The 25,297-nt window shown below is 42.9% G+C and overlaps 1 protein-coding gene across 2 annotated transcripts in view; it reads left to right on the top strand.

The window, feature by feature from the left end:
• Window positions 1–25,016, top strand: part of ppih (peptidylprolyl isomerase H (cyclophilin H)) — a 54,937-nt gene extending 29,921 nt beyond the window's left edge. For both annotated transcript variants that reach the window (XM_088938221.1, XM_088938222.1), the window contains exons 2-9: window positions 4,789–4,853; window positions 6,382–6,405; window positions 8,373–8,417; window positions 12,727–12,769; window positions 16,757–16,849; window positions 18,518–18,605; window positions 20,244–20,284; window positions 24,371–25,016. In XM_088938221.1, coding sequence (XP_088794347.1) covers window positions 4,789–4,853; window positions 6,382–6,405; window positions 8,373–8,417; window positions 12,727–12,769; window positions 16,757–16,849; window positions 18,518–18,605; window positions 20,244–20,284; window positions 24,371–24,439 — 468 coding nt within the window. In that variant the 3' untranslated portion in view covers window positions 24,440–25,016. The remainder of the gene's footprint in view (window positions 1–4,788; window positions 4,854–6,381; window positions 6,406–8,372; window positions 8,418–12,726; window positions 12,770–16,756; window positions 16,850–18,517; window positions 18,606–20,243; window positions 20,285–24,370) is intronic.
• The last annotated feature ends 281 nt before the right edge of the window (window positions 25,017–25,297 follow it).

Below are 25,297 nucleotides of genomic sequence, written 5' to 3' on the forward strand. Positions count from 1 at the left end.
TCTCTAACAGTTTACATAGAGGGAGGCCTGGTTTTCTGGAATGCTGTGAAAAGTCTTCAGAGTAACTGGGTGTTAATAGTTTGGTTTTGTTTTAACGGTTTTTAAATCCAGTAATTAAAATGTAGTTTCAGTTTTCTTTCTGCATTGACTGCAGGAAGGTACGCATGAAATAAAACGACAGAGCTATAGGGAGTCAAGCCACAGTCACCTGATGACCCTTTTCGAAATCCTCAAAATCATCGACATCGTCAGTCCATGCCGATCTCTTCCAAATGAGCCCTGAAACATGATTCAGAGGACACAAGGGGAAACGCCATGGAATTGTGTTTAAAACCAACAGCAAGAGGCACGTCTTTACTCAGAGAGTTGTGGGAGTATGGAACAGGCGACCATTCAAGAAGCAGCAGGATGAAATCCTTTGATCAATTAGATAATAACTACCAGAGGGGATAGATGGGCTAGTTTGTCCTCCGTTCATTTTGTACTGTTCTTCTTATGCTCTCTTGGGTAATAATAATAATAATAATTGCTTACACTTATATAGCGCTTTTCTGGACACTCCACTCAAAGCGCTTTACAGGTAATGGGGATCCCCTCCACCTCCACCAGTGTGCAGCCCCACCTGGATGATGCGACGGCAGCCATAGTGCGCCAGAACACTCCCCACACCAGCTATTAGTGGGGAGGAGAGCAGAGTAATGAAGCCAATTCATAGATGGGGATTATTTGGAGGCCATGATTGGTAAGGGCCAATAGGAAATTTGGCCAGGATGCTGGGGTTACACCCCTACTCTTTTCTAGAAACGCCCTGGGATTTTTAATGACCACAGAGAGGGCCTCGGTTTTACGTCTCATCCGAAGGATGGCGCCTTTTTACAGTAAAATGTCCCCGTCGCTACACTGGGGCATTAGGATCCACATAGACCGCAAGGTGAGCGCCCCCTGCTGGCCCCACTAACACCTCTTCCAGCAGCAACCTTAGTTTTTCCCAGGAGGTCTCCCATCCAGGTACTGGCCAGGCTCACACCTGCTGAGCTTCAGTGGGTTGCCAGTTGTGAGTTGCAGGGTGATATGGCTGCTGGTGTTTCAGGTGTTTCCTGTTTGCTGTCTGCTATTTATAACTACAATGAGGATAATTGTTGTGATCCTCATTGTAGTCATTATCGGTTATTGTTTAATGATAAAAGTTTCAACTCCAATTATTTCTTAAAGGACTCTGAAGGATCATTCATCTTCAACAACATCTTCAAAACACCAGTGGCTGTACTGGTAAAGGCATTATCCATCTGGGTTATTATGTTCTTTCATGGTTCTTGATTATGCACAAGTGCCCTTTAAAGATAAAGAGATTGATTACTTTTTAAGATCTTGAATATTCATGAGACATGTTAGTCTGTCCTGATAAACTGGTTGTGTAATAGTTTCACATTACTTAAGTAACTTTTTCTGTAAGACTATACTATATACATCGTGTGCAAATATTGTTTGGTAAGTCAAAAAGTGATTCATATATTGTAAAGTATATTTATTTCTATAGTGGTGGCTTTGTGGATTATAAAAGATTAAATCCAAGATGGAATTGGTCCCTGACATATTGTTACAAATAGGAGCTTACAAAAATGGTGAATAACAGAAAATACCCGTGTGGATTTATCAATAAGTAAATTAAATTATTATAACCCCCAACTTGTATAGATTTTGTCAAGAATATCCCCAAGCAGGTGGTATTATTAGAGACACCTGCGTTCTTAGTGTGTATATCATGACAATATACACACTAAACAATACACAACATAATCATACAACATACAAGTTACACTTGTATAAGTAAGGCATCCTAGAAGCCTACAGTATGTCCTGACCAGCCCAGTAAATCCCAGACTGCTACCAAGTATTCAAGCAAATGTAATACCTACACAGGCCAAAATTGGAGATTAAGCCGCCTTCTAAACCAAACAGAATATGATCTGTGGTTAATTATCTCCCTCTGTAAACCTGGGTGCTTCACAATGTTTGAACTAGCCAGGTGTTACCCATTGTATACAGATTTTTATAGGCACTTCAGAACAATATTAATTACTGTATAAGTATTTGCCAAACATGTGGAGCAAAAAAAAAATGATGGATCCTAATAAAGACTGATTTTTTTTAGATGTTTTTTTCTGCGTGATAAGCAGAGTGACAACATGGTGACGCCTTGTTGGTTCAATTCTGGACCCGGGGTGCGTTCAGCACGGAGTTTGCATTTTCTCCCTGTGTCTGTGTGGGTCTCCTTTGGGTGCTCCTGGTTCTTCCTCCAGTATAAAAAACACGCTGGTGGTTTTGGCCTATTGGCCTGGTGTGAGAGTGTCTGTGTTTGTGCCCTGCAGTGGCCTGGTGTCCTGTCCAGGGGGGACCCTGCCTTGCGTCCACTGATCGCTGAGACAGGCTCCGGCTCCCCTGAGATCCTGCATTGGAGAAAGCGGTTAAAAATGGATTGATGAAACAGAAGAATTTATATACAGCAGGATTAAGTCCAGTGGCGTGTGCGAGCACAGTGCAACGAAAATTTAAAACTCAGACATGCCCTGAAATAAGATGAGTTTTCTGTTATTTTGCACTCATTTAAACCATCCATCCAAAAGGCCGGTGGCAACATACTGTATCTCTGCCATGAAGATCCGCAGGGCGGAATTGGTATCTAAATCTTTAAAAGAGCTGAACAGACCGACCTACAGAACGGCTTTGGGATCCATATTAAAACAGGAGCACAGGTGGAAAGTGACAGGGTTAGAAGGACCTCTTTTGTCGAAAGATTTAGGAGGAGCGAGCTGCTCAGGCCTGTTGGAACAGATTCCTCCAGATCCCTCTGGAATTAGCTCAAGGGGCCAGTAAGCTGTAAACAAACAATCAGACAAGATGAGCTGAACAGCCGCTTCTCTTTCCTAATCTTCCTTATTTTCCCATGTTGTGAACATGATCAACTCAGAGACACATGCTGCTGATGTAAATTACACCACACAAACTTGTCTGGAGCCTCACATGGGCCCTGAATTCAAGAGACTGATTTACAACACACAAGCATGTTGCCTAGACTGTACACAAAAAATTAAACACAGTAGTTTTGACATGGTGAAGTTAAATTAGTAGTGTATTTTCTTAGCAGACAACCTCATCCTTGGCACAAGCTGACCTTATTTACATGTACATTTGTATACAAACCAAACAGAGCTTAGAGAGTCGTGTCTGTGTGCAACCTGCAAAGGTTAACTTTACACCGAAAAGTAAAAATACAACACGTTTGGATATGGAATCTTTTTCAGATATTTTGCAGTTCTTTTTTTTTTAATTCTTCAAGGTGGTAACAAGTAGTTTGCAATTCTACTTGTTTTAATTAGAAAATATTTTCTTTCTAATATTTTCAGTATTAGAAGTGGAAATGCTTGCTGTACAGTATTGACAATAAGACCTGTTTTGTAAAGGTTAATGTTAAATAGGATATATAGTTCTATATAATGTTTCTAAAGATGTAAAGTTGCATATAAAGATGAATTTTCAAATTACAGACTGTTTGCATTTATTGGAACACTTGCTTGGAACGTAAATTGGTCAGTGAGTTCAGATAAGGGGTAAATGCTCAGATTGGGTGATGTAATTAGTGGAGTACCACAGGTATCTGTAGTAGGACCACAGCTCTTCCTGATTTATGTCAATGATCTAGATTCTGATATAGCTAGCGAACTCGTCAGCTCTGCGGATTCCATATTGGGAGGATTAGCAAAGACTGTAGAAGCAGAAAAGGAGATTCAGAAGTATTTAGATAACATTCCAAGACTGGGCAGATGACATTTAATGTAGAGAAGTACAGGATAGATACAAAAATACAAAATGGAAGACACTGAGATAGAAGAGGCTTCTTATGAAAAGTACCTGGGTGTTTGTATTAACACACCATATACGTCTTCTAGATAATGTGATGAAGCAATAAAACAGGCAAGCTAAATGTCATGATATATATTTAAAAGTATTTGATTTACATCAAAGAATGTTAAATGCACTACTAAGGTTTCATTTAGAATATTGTGATCATGTCACATATCATGTCAGAGAAAATGTATTGCTGCTCTGGAAACCATCCAGAAAAGAGCAACCAGATACATTGCAGAGCTTACAGGAATCTCTTACACTGACACCCTGAAGGAACTGGATGTTTTAGCCTTGAACAGAGAAGACTACAAGGAAATCTGATAAAAACATTCAGAATCTTCTAAGTCAACATAGTGGACTTCTTTAAAATGAATAGTGAAACACTAGCCAGAGGGTAAAGTGGGAACTGTATGGAAGGGCATTTAAAACTGAGAACAGGAGGCACTGATTTACCCAAAGGGTGGTGGGAGTGTGGAACAAGCTGCCCCAACATGTACCTGAAGCTGATTCCTTGGTCTTTAAAAAAAAGGCCAAACGGTCACCCCTCATTTGAAACTGTTCTTTTGTTCTTAAGTAATTTAGAACTTTATTTTCAGTATGTGTAGTTACTGCACATTCATCATTTATTTTCATATCATTTTTCATGTAATTTTTTTCCTAGTTCAGGGCTCTTTGGGAAATTCGGGGTTGACAATCAACTGCGATTCGCCCCACATTTTCAGAGCTATAGATATACATGTGAAAAATGAGCGAATGTGAAAATGAGCAGTATATCAGATTAAACATTCTATTACCTGGTAAAATGTAGTGTGTGTTTTTTGGAGACCACTTTGCAATCACCTTTCCAATCATATCTCTCTTGTTGCTTTTCTTTTTATCCAGGAGGTTGGAAGAATGAAGGTTGAGCTGTTTGCCGACATTGTTCCCAAAACAGCAGAGAATTTCAGGTAAGATTGTGCTTGGATTAATTTATGGTATAATGATACCTTTGAACAGGTGGTTTTGCATAGGCAAATATGGCGTAGGTTTTTTTTTTTATTTGAATGGAGAAGAAAATCTGACAACTTTCTTTAACCAGTAAATATAGGTCAGAGACTATTTCAATAACTACTTGACTGCCTAGACCAAATATGCTGGTCAGCTGGTTCTCACCAAATGTCTGCGAAAATATGAAATAGGACATTTGTGTTAATCAGTTTAAAAAAAACTAAAAATGTGCTTAATCGCAGTGTTACCAGAGCTACTGTATATTATTTGGTTGAATGAACGGGACCATTATGCTTCAGGTACCTGTTGGGGCAGCTTGTTCCATCCTCCCACCACCCTTCAGTCTGTGAAGGTATTGGGTGGTTCTAAATGTGCTGAGGTCATTCAGTATAAACATTGAGGCAGTTATCTGGCTGTCCAATTGTCCATTGATCCTCCTAAGAAATCCTGCAAATCGTCTGATGTAGCTCTGGCTTTAATTCAAAACGTAAGCAAGCTTATATTGGGTTTTAAATCACTATGCCAAGGTAAAAAAATGCATAATGAGAGTAAGTTTTTGAAATCTTTGCGTAACTTCTTCTAAACAATTGGGCAGATTTGCAACATGGATTAACCACGTTTTGCAAATTTAACCTGACATTGGTGTAATAGTGCTACACATACCAGAGCAGAGGAGCGGGACTATTACTATGATGTTTGTCAGTTAAACGAATGCATTTTTTTTTTTTTAAGATCTCAGCAGAACTTTTCTGCTTTCATCTCACACCAGGTGTCAGCACACATTGAAAGAAAGGGAAACAAAAACACAGCAGCAACTAAGGAGGAGAGAGGTTTAAGCCTTTTAAAAGTGTTTTGCATCAGTTCAACTTGTTCTTCCTATGTTTTTTAACTCCAAATACAGCCCAGAAATTTTGCGAACTCTAAATTGTGATGAGATAAGATCAGATCACTTTATTGGCCATATCCAATTTCTTGTATTAGGAATCAGGCCAATTAAATCAGGCACCTACAGTAGCACGGGCGGAGCGTAGTGGCTCTGTGGCTCAGGATCTGCGCCTGTGGCTGGAAGGTTGCCGGTTCGTATCCCGCGGCCGGCTGAGGAATCCTACTTCAATTGGCCCCTGAGCAAGGCCCTTAACCCCAACTGCTCCAGGGGCGCCGTATAAATGGCTGACCCTGCGCTCTGACCCCAAGTTTCTCTCCCAGTCTGTGTGTCTCATGGAGAGCAAGCTGGGGTATGCGAAAAGACACATTCCTAATACAAGAAATTGTATAGGGCCAATAAAGTGATCTGATCTTATCTTATGTTTTATACCTGATGCCATGTTATAGCAGAGTGAGCTGTAGGCTGAACAGAGGCACACAGGCCATCACTCACATGGCGTGTGATAAGCTGTTTACAATCTGACAGGGGATGAGGACCGTGTTGGTAACTCTTGACGCCTTTTTAACATGAATAACATGTCCTGTCCTCTTGTTCTTTTTCAGGCAGTTCTGCACAGGAGAATTCAGGTGAGTGAGATCAGCTGTTGTCTGGGAACCAGGCCCCCTTTGCTTTGCACTTTGATCTGTATCCGATTCTAAGGGCTGTGCAATCGTGTACAAACTGTACCAGCCTGGCAGAAACGGATCGATGCCAAGGGTTCATCGATACAAGTGTAGCAAAGAAAGTAGCGACGTGCCTGACGCATGCTTACGTCACAACCTGCTTTTAACCAAGTGCCTCGGGGACAAGAGTACAGGACAAGTGGCAAGACAAAGAGGGCGCTTTGTGTTGTGCACGGTTCCACTGTAGCTGTCGCCATCCAACTCTTGTCTTTGGTTTCAGAAATATAGTCACACTGTCTCTATTCTGCATTCATGCACCTTGAAGTTATCTCGTGCTCTATTGAAATAATAGCTGAGCCTGCCTCTTGTTTCTTGTTAAAGGAGGATACTGATCTCTGGGTTGGCATTAGGTGTGTGTGTGTGTATCCTGGCATTGATCTTTCTTGAACTAAAGCAGCAGATGAACCTTGCAGGTGCGGAAGGTGCAGGGAGCAAAGGTGTAGCAGCAAACAAGAAGATTGGATATTGGTTTGGGCTTCTTCTGCCAAACTTTTTACTTTAAATCCCTGAATGTGGTATAAGAAGAACACAAAACCAGTAAGAAACAAGAGGAGATCATTCAGCCCATCCAGCCCGTTTGGTAGTTAATAGCTAATTGGTCCAAGGATCTCATCCAGGTGTTTCTTGGGGGAAACCAGGGTATCAGCTTCAACCGTGTGGCAGGTGTCTTGTTCCATCCTCCCTCCACCCTTTGGGTAAAGAATGGCCTTCTGTTCTCACAAAGTTTCCCCCTGTGTCTTTTGGTTCCTGTTTCATCGTTCATATTGACACAATCCAAGTCAGTTGCTTGGGTGGTTTATCAAAGTTGTGATGTCGCGAGGGGCAGAGCTCTCGAGGGCTGGTACGTCTCCCAAGTGTGTCCGTTCTTGGAGGCTGTTTACACTTGTCCAAGATGGGGACTGGATCTGCTGGCAATCCATAGAGCAGGGAGCAGCTGTGCACCCTGTTCCAGTCTAGATAAATCAAGCGCCAAACCAGCAGTAGAGAGCTTGGGTGAAGAGGGGCGCAGAGAGGTATGTGAGGTCGGTAGGAGGGACGACCAGACCACCAGTTCAGTGAAGACTGCCTGTGAGCCGCTCTGCATCTGCGAGGCCTGGAGTCCTGTGAAGACGGTGCCTTTGTCACCTGGAACTTAAGAAAAGCTACGAAGGCCGTGGCTCGTTAATATGAACTGAGGCAGAAGGAAAGGCAGCGCAAGACCAATCCTAGAGGCAAAGCTGGAACCAGAAACGCATTGCGCGTGTGTTGAAAAGGATAGTTCCAATCATCTTGGGCAAAGGCTTTATCTGGATTGAATGAAACAAGAACCTGGTGGAGACCTGGGGAATGGTGAACTGGAAATGAAATGACCTTCCAGACGAAGATTCCAAAAAGAGTTGTCCTGTCGGTGTAAGGCCTGTTTGATAGTGACGGAGCTCAGGCAGTTATTGCACCTGGAGTCCTTACTGCTGCCCGTTGAGGAAGATTGCTTTATTAAACACCGACCTGAAAAAGTAATATTGATTATACAAGAGAATCGGTAATCTACATATATTAAACTATGTGAATAAGTGAATATTGCTGTTTCCAGAAGTCATCAAATTGCGTTGTATCCAACTGCATGTTTGTGTGATTCTCCTCTTTGCATAACACACGGCAACAGAGAATAAGTAGAACACACAGTACGCCTTGAGTATGAAGACATGGATGGTATTGTAGCCTGTGGGACTATTTCACAAAAGACAGGACATTGCATACCTTAGTTTCAGGTTTGGTGTGGAATTCATCCCTTGATAGACTGACAACTGCGTTTGTGCTGCAATTGTGAAAATATTTCTTTTGCACTAAAAATTTTGATGCATTTAATGGCATTTGTCTTTTTATTTTAACAGGAAGGATGGCGTTCCTATTGGGTACAAAGGCAGTACATTCCATAGGTAAGGTATATATTAAAAAAGCATTAAGTATCTTTCTGTGGTGTCCCATTTGGCAAACTTAAAAAATGCAACATACACATTTTTTTTAAACATTCAAAACCTGAATGCTCAGACTGAAAACATCTAAGAGTAAGAGACAGTAAATGTCAGAAAAAACTCAAGAGAGAATACTGAAATATGGTGATGGCAGAAGTATGCAGACTTGCACACCCAGTATTTGGTAGAAGCACCTTTTGGTAACAATTACAGTGGCACTTGTTTTAGGGCAAGTCTCTACCAGATTTGCACACCGGCTTGGTGCGGTTTTTGCCCATTCATCTTGGCAGACTTACTCAGGTTCTCTCAGGTTGGTAGGGGCTTGCTAATGGACAGCAGTTTTTTCAGTCTTTCCACTGACTCAGGGTTCAGAAAACCAGGAATGTGATTGTGCTGCTTAAGGACAATCTGTTTCTTATTCTTAAGCTCCTCTAGTGTACTGTAGCTTTGGCCTTGTGCTTTGGAATCATTGTCTGGATCAGTCTTTGTCCCAGCTTGCCCGAGTTTTAGGTCTGACACAAGTTTGTCTCTAAGATATGCCAGTACTTCATACGGCGCTTGATCTGTGATCCCACTAGACGACAGTCTTCCCAGTCCCTGCTGATGTGAAGCAGAACAATAACATCATGCTGCCACCACCATGCCTGACCGGAGGGATGACGGAGTGATAAAACTTTTGGGTTTGCGTCAGATGTAGTGCTTTGCATTTAGACCAGTAAATTCCAGTTTTTACCCCATTTGACCAGAAAACCAGAAAAATGTTTTTGGCAATATCACTTAGGTGCTGTGTTGCACACATCATGTGGGATATGGGATGTTTTTTTTCTAGTTCCGTATAAGGTGTATTCATTCTGAAATCGTGTGAACTACTGTTCTTGCACGAGGTCACTCAACTGATTCTGTGACTCACATAGTTAATTTTGTCCACCTGAATTAATTTAGGTTTGCCACAGTAAAGGGCTTGAATACATATTCAATAATGGCTTTTCCATTTTTCTTTTCTGTTGTTGACTTCTTTCTCCCTAACTTTTGCTTTCAATTTGTGGAGCAGGTTTGTATATAGAGCAGATATTACACCCCAGTATTACAATATTAACAAATAGACAAATATTGCAAAGATATTACAAATCAAAATGTCATGGCTACAAGCTTTAAGGCATCAAACTCTGAAAACTGTGCGCTGAATACTTTTTCAGTGCTCTGTACAGCATCATACATTGAAAAAAAACATTTTTTTAAGCACCTGGAGCTGTTATTGCTCAAAAGGAAGTTCTATTGTTTGTTTTTTCTAGGTGCGTTCTCAGATTGATGTTTGTTTTGAAAGGCTTGTCTTTTGGAACCGTGTGGCTCTGTGCTAGAGGGGCAGGTTTGAGTTCTGGGTGCAGTATGGGAACCATGATCTATGAGCTCAGGCTTCTCATTGGCTGCCGGATGGTTAATAAAAGGTGCACGATAGTCTTCTGTAAATTTATCAGCAGCACCCCCGAATTTCCATGGGTTACCTATTCTTTGTAGTAACCAAAAATCTTGGAAATCATTCAAAGAAGGCAAGTTATTGGTTGTCTGATAATGGCTGTATACAACACCTGCAGTAATTATTTATCAGAAAAGAAAAGCACTGCTACCAGTAGTAACACTTAAGGGACGTTGCAGGAGCTTGCTGGTCTTCTTCACATGGTTTTAATTAGGCACAACCCTTTATGCTAAGAGGGTGCAACTTCTGAAATGTTACTATTGCTGTATGGCCCTCAGGGACTGCTCTTCCAGGTCATGTAACCAGCTTCTGCCCCTTTGAAATAGGAGTGTTGGCATGGCTATCGAGGTATAGTGGTTGTGGTACCCATTGTTCATGACCTTCCTTGTGTGACCACATTCCAGCTCACTTCCTCCTGCTGCTTGTGTAACAATGGCTGTCTTGTCAGGTGACAGTGTTGCCGTTCTGTTATGGATGCCCATGCTCGTCAGGCTTGAGCCTGGCTGAGTATCGGAGGGATGGGTTTTGTGGCTTCTTGGTCCAGAGACCAGAAAACATGCAAATGCTTGTTTACAAGAGGAGTTGCACAGAATCCCACAAAACAGCATCTGCAACGTGATGCCCAGTATGCATCTCACAGATACACAGCTTATATTGCTTTCGGTGGCGGAACAGGTCACACATGCTGTTAGCCTGTGACCATTACAGCAGACACTCTGTTGATTAACCCTGCTGAAGACGTCTTAATCAGTACCATGAATTAACCTGTCACATCTGTGCAAGAAAATGTCAGGGCTTCTGCTACAAAATCTTTTTTCTTATTCCTATATGAATTTCCCGGATTTCTAAGAAATTTCTTTTGATGCCCTAATATCCAATGCAACACACATTCAACATCCCTCTGGACAATTCTGGATCACCCAGATGACATCACGTATTTCCAGCAGCCTTATTTACTGCATCTCTTGCAGAAAATGCCCAGCTATTTACATTTTTACATTGACGAAGACAGAAAGGAGACTGGCAGACTGTTTCAGGGAACATGACAGAGCTGTGAAGGTCAAAGATCTGTCGAAGCTGATAGTTTCCCATTTCACCTTTCTCATCTCAATATCTGTGTCCTCACAGAGGGGTTTTGGGACTCCTAAATGCAGAAAGACATCCAAAACCAAAATTATCCTGAAACTTGGATCACACCTTCCCTCTTCTCTAAACGAAAGGTTCTTCTTGTAAATCCTCTCTATTCGTTTGCAGATCTCAGCTTTCCACACCTCTCCTCTTGTTCTCCATGAGTTTGGACAGTTTGGACTGACCTTTTGGTCCTCATGTGCCTTATTCATCTGCTGTTTTTATTTGCACTTGAAGAATGTTGTCTTTCTTTTCTTTTTCTGTTCTTTTATAATATATATGTGTGTGTTTAAGTGAAATGGAGAGGTGAACCTGGTGTTATTGATAGGGATTTGCTTAATATCGCCCTGTGTCTGGGAATTCGATTTGTAACTTGAGTCACTGCGTAGTTCTATCCAGTCTACAGGCTCTACAGTAATGCACTCGGTGGGGGGAAAAAAATCAGTTTGGGCTGAAATTTTAGCATACGTGTTTGGGCACAGGTTTCTCATACTGCAACAGATATTGCAAATTGACAAGACAAATACTCAGGACAATCTTTGTGGATATAAGGATTTTCTATTTCACAATGTGCATCGTGGAAGAGCTACCAGTCACAGGCAAAGCATAATGAGGGTGTTCACCTGGACAAGTCGGGCCCACGCACCTGTATTGTGCAGCATAAGAAAGCAAAGTGAGTTTCCCAGGGCTCAGATTAGCATTGAGGACAAGTGCAGTGTATGTGAGATTTAAGCCTTATCTGTGCAGGTGTCCAATTGGTGTGGCAATTTATAAAAATTAACGTCCACCTTTTTTGCTCCTTGTCTGCTTTTGTCACCAGTTTCATACTTGTGACTCTTTATTTACCATTCAGCCTGCCAGCGTTGAAAAAGACAGCAGTTTGAACAACAGTCGAATGTACTGTATATACTGTGTATATATTTTCTTCTGCAGAGCTGAGAAACAGCCTTTTTATGGCAGAGGTTGTCCTGTCAGGTTTCGTCTTGATTTCAAAATCCTCGTGATCGCCTATAAGGTTCTGCTCGGCTCCTCAGTACTTGTCTGAGCTACTATCATCCTACTCCTCACCTCAACCTTCGCTCTTCTAATTCCGGTCTCCTCTCTGTCCCCAAGCCAATCTACACTCTAGGGGTGACAGGGCCTCTCCTGTTAAGCCCCAAAGCTCTGGAACTCAATCCCTAAGGATATCAGAGTCACATTCTCTAAACTCCTTCAAATCCAGACTCAAATCTTTGTTTTCGAAGGCCTTTTATTTAATTTGGTCCTTTGTCTGTCCCTTTCCTACTATATCCCGTGCCTCTTTTCTACTGCCTCCTCTCAATGTGTAGTTTTTTGTTGGTATGTTTGTTCTGTAAAGCACTTTGAGAAGCTGTGTTTAAAGGCACTATATAAAAAGTTCATTATTTATTGTTATTAACCATTTAAACATGGGCAACACAAAATCCTTCTTTTCTTTTTCAGTCTGCTTTGTGCTCTGCAATCTTGTTTTTTTTCTGTTTGTCTTACTCTGTTGACCCACATCACCGTATTTATAGAAGACCGCAGCTATGGATTCTGACTGCTTAATTATATCGTACCGTGCGCCTGATTGTTTCATTGTCCTGGGCAGTAAGCCCTTTGTGTTTCATGATCAGCTGCCACACCTTAACAATTCTATGTCTTTATTTTCAGGGTGATCAAGGACTTCATGATTCAAGGAGGCGACTTTGTCAATGTAAGTCAGTAAGGAATAGGAATCTGTTTGAAGTCACTCTTGTCTGTGTTCTGCATTGGGTCTCTTCACTTCTATAATTCAGCAAACTGCATTGACACTTTTAAAACACTGGTCACATGTTTCGAAACGGAAACCTGGCTGGAGTATTACAGGAAGACTTCTCTGTTCCACAGTAAGTCAGCTCAGCTTTCCACCCTGGTTTTCATACTGTCCAGGAGAACTGAGGTCTTCTGTAGCAGATCCTACCCTAAAGCTGGGCAGTCCAGAGGGATCGTGGGATGGGATACTGGTGATCCCAAGAAGTAATGTTCTTGGAAGTTTTAAGAAAGTAATGTTAAGGTCAGTTGTAAGTAAACTAAGGTAAATGATAAAGTAATGTTAAGAAGTATTGGTTTTGGTGTTTGCCTTATTGGGCCCAAAATAGCAAACAAAAAGTCAGCACAAAAACTACCACGCCCGGTGTAGGAGAGTGCACACCTTTTAAATACCAAACAGCAAGTCATTTACACCCAAGTGACAATGTGCCAAACAGCCATCACCGCTAATCTGTTCAGTTAAGTGATTAATACCTGTTGTGAGACTATCTGAGAGATTAGAGGGTGTGTAGACAGCTGTAATTGCTCCATGCATGCATAGATGCTTCTCCTGTAATGTGCACTGTGTGTGTTTTCTTTTGTCCTTCCCACCTTCCCACAAATCAAACAGCAGCACTGTAAGACATCAGACAGAGGACTGCCGACACTGCAGGCTCACAAGTACCTGGGCCCTCTGTGGCACCAGTAGCCCAGCATGCCCGGGACCTCCCTGTAGCGGACATGTGGCCGATACTGGCCAGTGACCTGTGGCTCCAGCCAGGCAGAGTCCTGCTCTAGTCCAGCCTCTTGTTCCATCTCACACCTTTTTCCATCATTATTTACATGGGAACTTGCGACGCTGTTTTTATATTTTGGAGTTAGAACTAATTGGAACTGATGGGTGCTTTTGGAACCACAGTAAGAGTAAAGAGTACACAGTAATGTGTAAAACCTCCAATTTATGTCACAGACAAAATGTCCAGGTCTGCGCAGCACCATGTTCTGCGATTCAGAAAGAGGCAACAAGACTTCTGGTGATGTCAAGCGGCCCTCTTTCATTGAAAACCCGCAGGCTTGTGAATCCATCATTTTTAATCCAACGGAAATATTGTTTTTCGATTTCGAGACGGTTTGGCCGAACAAATGCAACGTGCTGGTTAACCCTGCCTGCACGTTCCCATTCCCAAACATGCAGCTTAGGCAGCAGTGTGGAGCTCCGGTCTTCCACCGAGAAGGTTGCAGGTTCAAATCCCAGGTGGGCACTGCTGGCTATAAATATGGCAATGAACTCCAGTACTTCACTCCAAATCAAATCAAAGTTTATTTAGCAAATGCACAACAATACAGCGTGCAGCAGTAGTTGCTGGCAATGGAATGTCTTTTCCGCGAGCTCACAAAAATCACAAAAATCACAAAATTGAGGTTATGAAAATAAGGTTACTTAATAATAGATGTAATAGAAATTAATTGAAACTCAATATGAGTAGAGCTGCTATGTGTCCATGGTGAATGCAGTATATACAAGTAGTGCGGTTACGCTGAATACAGTGAAAACTGTGTGTCCATGTAGCCATTACAGGTGATTTGCTGAAGGAGCTGCAGGTTGGCTTTTTAGCAGTCTTATTGCCTGGAGGTAGAAGCTGTTCCGTGGTCTGTTGGACTTGGACCGAATGCTTTGGTACCGTTTACCAGACGGTAGGAGGGAAAACAGTTTGTTTTCCACTACAGCTACCTACTTGAACAACTCCTCTACTCTACTGTTGTACGCTAGAGCAAGGTAGTTCTGGGAAATGCCCTTCCCTACAGATGGGTGCTCTCCAGGTCATTAAGGGAACAACCCTCTTGTTTTTGTTAGAATGACGGGGTTAATAAAGTCACTTGTAATGCAATGGTGCCCTCTAGTGGTGTGAATAAGGGAGACTGCTGTCCGTGTTTTAGACCTGCAGAACAATTCACTCGCATTCTGTATGTTCATACTAAAAAAAAAATCTTATTATTCACAAGTAACTTTAAATGCCTTTTATTTAATTTCCTTAGGGAAAATAATGGATTGAAATTCCAAGGAATTCCCCTGCAAGAAGGTGTCTGTTATAATAATATATTGACACACAACGGCTGTTGTCAGTTGATACATTTCTGACAGACAGTGATGGTCTCTGTTAAACTTGAACTCATTCATTATGCGTGATGTAGGTATTCAGTGACTGATTACTTATTCTACAGTTCTGTATTAACTTTGTTATATTATTCAGTTAGTACAAGAGATACAGCCCATGATAAGAGACCAGCATGAGTAGCAACCATTCTTAAGCATCTGCCTTTATTATTATCTTTTCAAGAAAATAAAGTTTTCCTTCTTTGGAAGGCACAAGGTAGCATGGGAGACTGTGAAAACGGGCCTTATTTTGTGTTAGTACAGTGGAATACAATTAGGTACTTTATAAATCCCCTCCACCCCCCCCCCCCACAAACACACACACCTCTGCATTGACTTTGTGTAATTTGAACCCTACTACATCAGAAAAAAAAACACGGAAAATAGATGTTAAAGATGCGTACACTGTAAAGAAATATATAATAAAAAGGAACAAGTAATTGGTTTATTTCATGCTGAAAAGAGAAGAGAGAAAACACGACATTTCGGCTGTGGAGCCTTCTTGGGGTGCAGAGCCGAAACGCTGTGTTTTCTCTCGTCTCTTTTCAGCATGAAATAAACCAATTACTTGTTCCTTTGCAGCCTACGCATGCTCCCCACCTGAACTACATAATGCAAATTCCTTACATTTCTCAGGTGCTTTTTATTTCAGTGGATCCTAAAGCAATTCAAACAGAAAGTTTGCTGCATTAGCAGCAGATCGTTAGGGCACGTGAGAAATCGCTTCTCCGGCTGAATTAAGGAGGAACTTTTGGAGACCAGAGTGCGGTTTAAGCAGGATGTCAGGGGGAACACTCCCACTCGTTTCCACCTCCTCCAGCACACTGTCAGCACCGCTGCAGAATTCCTTAAGGGTGTCTTTCCAGTTCGTGAAGATCGCGGGAAACGGGTCCTTAAGAGGAATCTGGCCAGAGGCAGAGAGCGGGCTGTCCTTGTCCACCCTGCGGCAGCCATGTTGTGGCCTACTCGGAAGACTCAGGCTGACTTTATTTGTAATAAAGTACAACAGGGAATTTACTTTTTTTCGCAGGTTATGCGTTTTTGGTACCGGCAGTCCGATTCTGTCCCTGTTATTTTCAGTTCTGTGGTACAGATTGCCATGCAGTGTGGAACAGCCATACGGTTGGTGTAACGGTCTTTCTGGGCAACAAAAGGCCAAGGTGTCCAGACCCTTGAAGGGTGTGTTATACGTTAGTAAAACCGCGTTTATTAACTGTATGTTGAGAGCAGCTGTTAGTATCTCCTCTGATCCCTCACATGTTCTGCTTGAAGAATAGCTGCTGAGGCCTTCAAACAGGCGCTTTACAGTCCCTCGATGGACGTTTAAAAAAACGATGAATGCTTTTATCCCACATGCAGTCAAATTACTTAATCAATAAAAGAGTATTGGTTTATGGGCAAGTGCAATTAGTGGTTTTGTGCAATGGGGTACTGTGCAATTAATGTGGCTTGGAGTGTCTGTGGGGGAGTCAAGTTATAGGTTCTGGTAAACTGTGGGGATTCCTGTAGGAGTAGTGTGTTATGACTTTGTATGAGTTGATGTAAACCTGTATTTTTTTTTTAAGTACTGTTTACTTGTACTGCTTGTACATTCTGTTTTTTTCTAAGTCTGTGTGTATAAAACAGACGCTTGTCTGCAGAACAAATCTTTCAAATGAAACCCATCCTGACCAGGGACCTAAGGAGAAAGACCACAACAATCAGAAGCAGAAGCTGGTTTTGGTTCTCAGCTAAGCGGACCGTGTTCTCTCTCCTCAGGGCGATGGCACGGGCATTTGCAGTATCTACCGTGGCCCATTCACGGACGAGAACTTCAAACTGAAGCACTCGGCGCCGGGCCTGCTGTCTATGGTAAGTCCATCTGTAGGTCCTCTCCCCGTGCGGTCCGGAGAGTTTCACAGGCACTGCAGCTGGTTCTGGAACGAAAACATCCTGATTAACCGCCATGACCCCCCTGTAGCAGAATTCGACTTGCTCTCTCCACAGCGGAACAGCAGGCACAGAGATTAAGAAGTCTGGTTCAAGGCCACAGAAGAAACACCAGGACCTCTTTTCTTCCTTCCGACCAAATCAAATGAGTGTGAACAATAACAGCAGTACCAAGTCTTTGAACGTCTGTAAAATTAGCATCAGAGCCAAGATGAAATGGATTAATTTAGCCATTAATGTTCTCATTACTCCCCTCTAGATTGGATACTTTTGCTTTACAAGTCAAGTTGACATCATCAAAGACTATTCTTATAATTCACTGATCTCAAATGTAATTCCTGGAGTCTTCAGGGTTTTATTGCAACCTGAGTAATCAGTTAAACAACCTCATTATTTTCTTAGGCATAATTAGGATTTTTCTTAAGGTTTTTTACACTTGGTTACTCAAAAATCACTTAATTAAAATGACAGTTTTATACAAATATGCCGGGAGCCTGGGTAGAAATCCGATAAAAATGCTGTTTTTTTACATATGCAAATTTAGCCAATCCCCCATAAGAAATCCAGCATCAAGAGGAGTGTTCATTTCTTTACAACGAGCATCATAGCCAGGGATGAAATAAAATGTTAGTCTTCTCAGCTTTCAACACTGCTTAGAATTTAGAATGTCAAGTATTAAGTTCTTAGGCAGATTTTTGTTAGTAATGCCCAAATAATAAAATGTACTTTCAATACTCATTGCTTTGGTCCCATTATAAGAAATTCTAATAAAGTACACAAATTAGGCCATGCTCCTGGAAATCTATGTCAACAAAAAGAATGGAAAAGAAAGAAGAGACTTCTTTACACACCAGAGTTAAGGTTGTCTGGAACAAGCTGTTGAATCTTAATATGTTTTCGTATGCTGCACACATTCAAAACATCACATAGTGATAGTGGCGGGTACAACCTTCTAAAACATGACCACAATCCTAGCAGTGTTGAGACACAGACCTGATCAGCCTCCGACAGATTGCTGTGGGATATTTTGACACTCTTAATGGGTTTGGCCTGCCGTGCTGTTCGTCAACGGTTGTCCTGTTGTTGGCGACTTGGCGTCACACATGTCCTGTTGGACACAGGTCTTGAGAAAAAGCTGGCCAAGGAGAGACCTCAACACTGTTTAAATGAAGTCATTCCGTTGTAATCCCAGCACTATGTGGTCTTGCATTTCCCTGTTGAAAAAATCAAGACTTCCTGATTGATTTCCAGTGTCCTTAATGGGGAACCTTAATTTGACCAGTTGGTAGAAGATGATTTGTCAGGTGACTGAAGACAACAGGTCATTCCCATCATTCTGTGGGGAACGTGGTTCAAAGGTCTCCAGCTTGTCTCCATGTAGCACCATTTTGCACTTTGTTGTAACTTTTAATGTTGCATATTCATCTTAACTATAACTACACACATCAGTTGTCAGTCGGAAGGGGTTTGTGTGAAAGACTCTGATGTGTTGACCTCCTGTTTTTGAAGGTGGTGTCCTGCAACAGTCTAATTAGTTACAGTAATTACAACAGTTACAGTAAATAACAACCCATCGCTCTGTGTCCCCAGGCGAACAGTGGCCCTGGCACTAATGGCTGCCAGTTCTTCATCACCTGTACCAAATGTGACTGGCTGGATGGGAAGCATGTGGTTTTCGGTGAGTCGAACTTTGACTGTGTTTCTGTGGCTTGCTGCCTTTCATTCGGCGGTGAGTAATTTTGATCATGTCTTATCAGTTATGGCATCGGACTTAACAACAACCTGCAATGCCCAGTTGCTATTCGACCATGCCTACCCCCACAACCGCACTTCGCTTCAGCAGAACTGTAGGCACAGCTGTGAGGGCAGTCCTAGCTGTCTTATCTTTCTGTATCCCATCAACCCTTGCAAGTGTAGTCTGGTTTCTCTTCATGTTGTACAAATCGTTCACCTTTTACCCTAGATTTCCCCTCATCAGTCCTTGCAAGCACATTACTTAGGAGATGAGGGGATCTGTATCAAGACCCCTGCTCTTGCTAAACTGTGTTAATGATCTGGTTTCTTACATAGCGAGTGAACTAATCTAGTTCACATTTAATACCAAAACAGGAGGGTTAGCAAACACTGTGTAAGCCAAAGCAAAATTCAGAAAGACAAAATTGAGCTCTGGACAAACATTCAACAGATGGAGTGTAATGCAGACAACTGCAGAATGTTGCATCCAGGGAGCAGAAACATAAACCATTAACATATAAGAGAAAATACTGAGGTTGTATAAGCTTCATACTGCATAGTAAGGACTTAGCTGTCTGCTAATGCGTAACGGTCCTTGTAGACAACAACCAGAAAGTTAGGATATAGAGGAAAAAAGTGGATATAGATTAAAAAAGGGATCTTGTATTACTAAACATTCTTGTTCAGAATATCAGTTTTGGTCACCACATTCCAAAAAAGATATTCTGGAATCGGTCTGGAGAAATGCGACCAGGTTCTTTCCTGGGCTGTTAGGAACTGTCCTACACCAACAGTGTAAAATAACCGAATCTTTGAGTCTTGAGCAAAGAAGACTATGAAGGGGACCTGATTCAAGTATTCAGAATCCTCAAAGATAGTGACCAGTTCAGCCCACTGGACTGGAGAAGTGCATTTAAAATTTATATCAGGAGGCGCCTTTTTCCCACAAAGGGTTATGGATTATATCAGGAACAGGCTATCCAGCCACGCTGTCAATCTGATACCCAGACTTCCTTCAAGACATGGCTGAATGAGCCATTTCTTCAGGAGTCTAATGTACCTGTTCTCATAGTCCGAATAACCAGGAAAAAACAGTTTAGTCGTATGTTTCAACCAGAAAGTGCCGTTAAACACAGAGATGAAAAAAAAGGTTGATAAATGCATAGATTCCATGGGTAGAAAATAAGCAATTGATTTGGGGGAAACAAAATGTGAGCTCTTACTGTCACATTGTCTTACCTTTTTACGTATAGAAAATAACTCCAGATTAGATGCAAACTCTGGGGATGTAAATATAAGCAGAATTATCAGCAGTACCTTCATCTGTCTAGATTGTGAGCATGTGATTATTTCATGGTACTAATGAGGCAGTTTCATTTGGTGTTACCTCTTTACAAAATAATCTTAGAAAAGTATATCACATTTCTCTTTATTCTTATTGCAGTTAGATTCAAGCTAAATGCTTAAGAAATGACAGGCTAGACAAAAGACTTAGGTTAACGAGGCTGTTCCCGCCGTTGAAATAAAACGTGCATTTTTAAAAAGTTCTATGTACGTTAACCTTTTTTGTTTTTTTCTTTAGGGAAGGTTGTTGATGGTCTGCTTGTCATGAGAAAGATTGAGGTACGTTTCTGATTCTTACGTTGTGAAAGAACGTGTGAAAAATTGTGTGTGATGTGAAAAATTAGAGATGCTGATTTGGTCCGGTGAAGTACAGTACAGCCAAGCCGTAGTGACTACAGAATCTGTCTGGAAGCTTGTACAGATTTCTCCAGTGTTTAGGATCAAAAGCGCCCTGGACTACAGCATTTCTACTTTATTGCTGCTTCTAGCTGCTGTTTCAAAGTGAGAATTGCTTGGGAAGACTAAATAATTCTTCCAGTTCGGTGCTGTATGTGCAACCTGACTTTGGGGGGAAAACTAATATTCTTTGTAGACAAATCTAAGAGACAGTTTGTGTCAAGTGCTGAAATGACTACATGGAATAAATGCAGAAAGCCGCTGAGATACATTCATCCATTTTCTAGCCATTCAATTGAGGGTAGTGGGGGAGCTGGAGCCTATCCCAGCAAGCAACGGGTGAAGGCAGGGTACACCCTGGACAGGACACCAGTCCATCACAGGGCACACTCACACACTCACACCAGGGCCAATTTCCATAGGAACCAATTAACCTACCAGCATCAGTTTTGGCTCTGGGAAGACACCAGAGCACCCACAACCACCCAGACTCCAACACCGACAGCACCCCAGGGCTCCAGCACAGCGTGGCAACAATGATAACCACCGCCACACCATGCCGGCCCAGGGTATGCATTTGTTTTTGAAAAGGGTGAAAAAAATCTGGATATATTTTTTACCGTCCAAAAACTGTCACCATGAAGGAACAAAAGAGTCAAGTTAGAAGAAAGTGATTGAACAGCACTTGTGTTTTGTTTCCTTGATTTACATTTTACCTGAGAGACGCACGAGCAATGCTGCTTGCTACAGATAGGTCCGAACCAACCTGTTCACTTTTGGACCAACTAAACAATGGCTGAATCCCGCATTTACTTAGGATTTCAGGAAGTGGGATCGTTCAGCCTCTAGTTAGGGTTCCCATCTCACTAATCTTTGTTTCTCGCTGGGCTATTTAATATTGAATGACAACATGTCCCAGTGCAGTGTGTAAGAATACAGATCTCCAATCACTTTTAAATCAATCAATGTCACCTGGAATTTGGGTTTTTTAAAGAATTTAAAGTTAAAGATTTGATTAACAGTGATGGGGCCTTGGGTTCAATTCCTGGGGTGCTGTCTGTGTGGAGTTTGTATGTTCTCCCCTTGTTCGTGTGGGTTTCCTCCGGGTGCCCCAGTTTCCTCCCACAGTCCAAAGGCATGCTGGCAGGTTGATTGGCTTTTGGGAAAACTGGCCCAGGTGTGTGCGTGTCTGTGTGTCTGCCTTGCGATGGACTGCTGTCCCTTCCAGGATGTACCCCAGCTCGCACCCTTGCGTGCCAGGATAGGCTCAGTCCCTCCCGCAACCCTGTACAGGATAAAGCGGTTTGAAAATGGATGGACGGACTATACACAAAATGATTCCAGTTTAGATGGAAGCTATGATCCAGCCCAGGCCCAAGTGAACCATAGGAAAGGTGGTTGTCTCACTGGTACTCTTGCGGGATTAAGTGAAATGCAGGTCTCGTCTGTGCGCCTGTGTACTCCATTGTGATGGGACATGAATCTGTTCCCTGGGAAGTGTGCGTTGACCTACTTACTGGTGCATTCTGACTTGACGGCTTTCTAACACTCCCGAGGACGGGATCAGTCCCTCATCCTTTTTTCCCTGGCACCACAAAGAGGACGTTACAAACACAAAGGAAAAATCATGGAGGTTTACAGCAAGTGAGGGGCTGTGACAGTGTCTGTTGGCTGCAGAGCAACACGGAGGGGTTAATTCCACTCTGATGAGTCTGAAAGGGAATATCATGTCACTTTCCTGAATTTTGATGGAGGCAGAGCGGAACAGTATAACAGGAAGACCTGATCTGCAAATTCAGTGGTGCTGTTCCTTGTGAATGGAAACTGAAGGGGCAGAATTTCACATTATAAGATGGAAGCCCTCAGTCACTAAGGCTTGTTAACATTAAAACACAAACTTGTTGGAGTATTGTATGTACTCAGTACTGTAGTATATAGTAGACAGTCTATGCACATCACTACAAGTTGTAGAAGCCTGCTGACCCTACTGCTGTGTGTACCAGGTTTCTCAGGCAGTTGCATCAGTTTTTGTTTGATAAAATACTACACACAAGTTACACATACGTTTTGCGAAACGCAGAATAGGAATTAATAGGCAAATAAGGTAAGAAAGATCAGTCCCCACCTGGCGTTAGTATCTTTCTCCTCCTGATTAAGCAGCTGCAGTTCTTAATGTGTTTGTCCACGTGTCTGGCTCTGTGGGACAGCTTTAGGAAGATCTCCCAGTAAGCTTTTCAATTCTGTTCCGAGTTCACAGGCTCTGCATGGAGAAACCTCCGGTATATTCTTCAGGAGCTCCTAAGAGTTAGCAGGATCGTGTCCTGAAGGGGCTTACTGGCCTATATCACAAAGCATTACATAAACCGTCTTTAGGACAAACTTAGCTGTTTTGCCTAAGGATACGAACTGTATATCTTGAGCACTAATCTCGTTGAGAGGCAAATTCCTCCGACTTTACCGTACTGATGAAAATGGTACTGGTTTATTCACAGGCTTTAAGACTGCAGTTACAGTTAAGTTACAGTTACAGTTAAGACCCAGGTCTTAATGGAAATGCAGGTTGTCTCGTGTTTTATCTGTCACATGACCCATTTTTCCCCGACAAATGTGTCCATTTGCTAGCTAGAAGAAGACTGCGCAGAAAACGGGTCTGGATGTCTGCCTCAATGTTTGACCTCTGACTTGCTCTCTGGGTGTATCGCTGTGGGGTATTATGTCCGTGATGCATCTCAAGCAGTTGCTGTTAAACCTGATTTGAATATTCACTGAGCAACAAAATCATGTAGGACCTGTATGTGTTTTTGTTCCACCCACCTGGTGTAGAATAGCCACAGTGTGTGGTGGCAGCAGCAGACCCTGTGAGCGCACACGGGGGAGAGTGAGGAAGTGTAGGGAGACTGCTCCACCCCGCCCCCTGCAGGAGCTTCCACACCAACAGCGCCAAATGCCTGCAGCCAGAGCAGTCGCTGTGTGGCAGACTGATCCCACCCTATCCTCAATGGCACTCGGCCAGTTGTGCGTCTCCTTGGGAAATCCTAGTCACAGTCGGCTAGTGACATGACCCAAAGCTCGAACCCGGGGTCTTACAGCTCATCCTAGTTTGGGGCAAGCGCCCTTAGCTGTTACACCATTCAGGGGTCAGGGAAGACCCCTTAAAGGGTCAATTTGGGGGTCAATAACAATATTATGAGCATCCTGATATTAGTTAAATATAGTTCAAGTAGGTAGCTGCGTCAGCGTGCGTAGGCTACAAAGGGACAAGTAAAGGTTTATTCCACGCGGAAAAGAAATGCAACGCAAATAAAAACCTTGTGTTTGTTTTCTTCTCTTTTCAGCATGGAATAAACTGTTACTTGTTCCTTGGCTAAATATAGACCAAGTTCTCTTGTTGGTCACGGGTTAAGAATCGGATCTTAACCGATAGGTTGCACGTGACAGGAGTTTGTTAGGACTGTGGAATTGTCCCAGGAGCAAACAGGATTCCTTGGGGAAAGGGGGAGATCCAGCAGGTGCTCCTGCTGGTCGATATGGAGCTGCCACACGGCTGGCCTATACAGTACTCTTCAATGGGCAGAGCTGCAGACCCCACTCAGATTGTCACTCTCATACTTCGGGGTACAGTTTACCATTTTGCACTGGCGAATTAGTGCCTGCAGTAACACACTGGGCTACTTTGCATTTAACACGGTCATGAGAGTTGGATGGGTTCGTGATTTTGGTTGGGCCCACATCAGTATCCTGTTGATTTGGTAAGCCTGATTAAAAATCCCCGTGTTTCTCAGCTGATCCTCTGAGTGGGGGAAAACCCCCCTTCTTTCCCAGGATGTTCTAGAAATCTCGGATGTGCTGGGTCCTGATCCAGCGACACGGGGAAGCTAGCGAGCGAGAGGGGCGGGTTATAGGGAACCGGCGTGGTGCTGCTCGCGGCCACAGGCCGTCCTGACCCGTTCCTTCCCCCTTCTCTTCCAGAACGTGCCCACCGGGCCCAACAATAAGCCCAAGCTGCCCATCGTCATCGCCCAGTGCGGCGAGATGTGACCTGGCCTCGGGGCCACCCCCCTGCAGGACCCGCTGGGGCGCCTGTTGGATCTTTGCAGCGGGTTGCCCAGGGTCAGGAGGCCTGACGTGACCCCCTGAAGATTCGCCACGGCAGGGGTTGGCTGGACAGCACCAGGACTGGTCTCGCAATCGAGGGCCGCGGCCCACTCCACTGTCTTTATCCCTCCTCATCCCCTCCCCTCTGGAGCCCTGCTGGGTCTCGTCCCTCTGTGATCCCCGAGTGAAAACCAGCTCTGGCTCTTCTGGTCAGATATCGAGAGGGGGCCAGATCTTTTCTGCAGATTGATTTTTGAAGCATTTTATTTGTGGTCATATTGTGTTGGAGGTGCCTTCAGATGAAATGTGGAAAGATCAGCAGGGCCTTTCTGGGATCAGCTCTCATCTCTCCATTTGTGTTCAGATCCCTCTTCCCAGAGTGGCCGTGCTTTTCTGGTAACTTCACTGGTAACACATCGCCGTCTGGGGAGCTTCTGAAATGCCGAATTGAATTCAGGCATCTCTTGTCAAAAGCCTCTTGATTTGGGATTTGTGAACTTGATTAAACTTCATTTTATGTTTATTTTTCAGAAGGTGTTTGCTTTCTATTTATAATAGGCTCCTCGCATTATCTCACTCCTAGTGCAAGTGATGTTAGCAGGTCAAAACACCTTGTTCTTCTGTTTAAGAATACACCGTAGGCGTCCATTCGTTTCTGTGGTAGTCAATTTCATGCTGTTGAGTGTCGCAAATGCCGAACAAGCTGGGTCCTCGAGCATGATTCTTTGCCTTTGTATGACACTTTTCATAGCAAAGGATCCCGTGCATATACAGCAGGAGGGGACAGACTTTATCCCCCAC

The sequence above is a fragment of the Atractosteus spatula genome, chromosome 20 (genome assembly GCF_055471065.1).
Source record: "Atractosteus spatula isolate fAtrSpa1 chromosome 20, fAtrSpa1.hap1, whole genome shotgun sequence".
NCBI lineage: Eukaryota > Metazoa > Chordata > Actinopteri > Semionotiformes > Lepisosteidae > Atractosteus > Atractosteus spatula.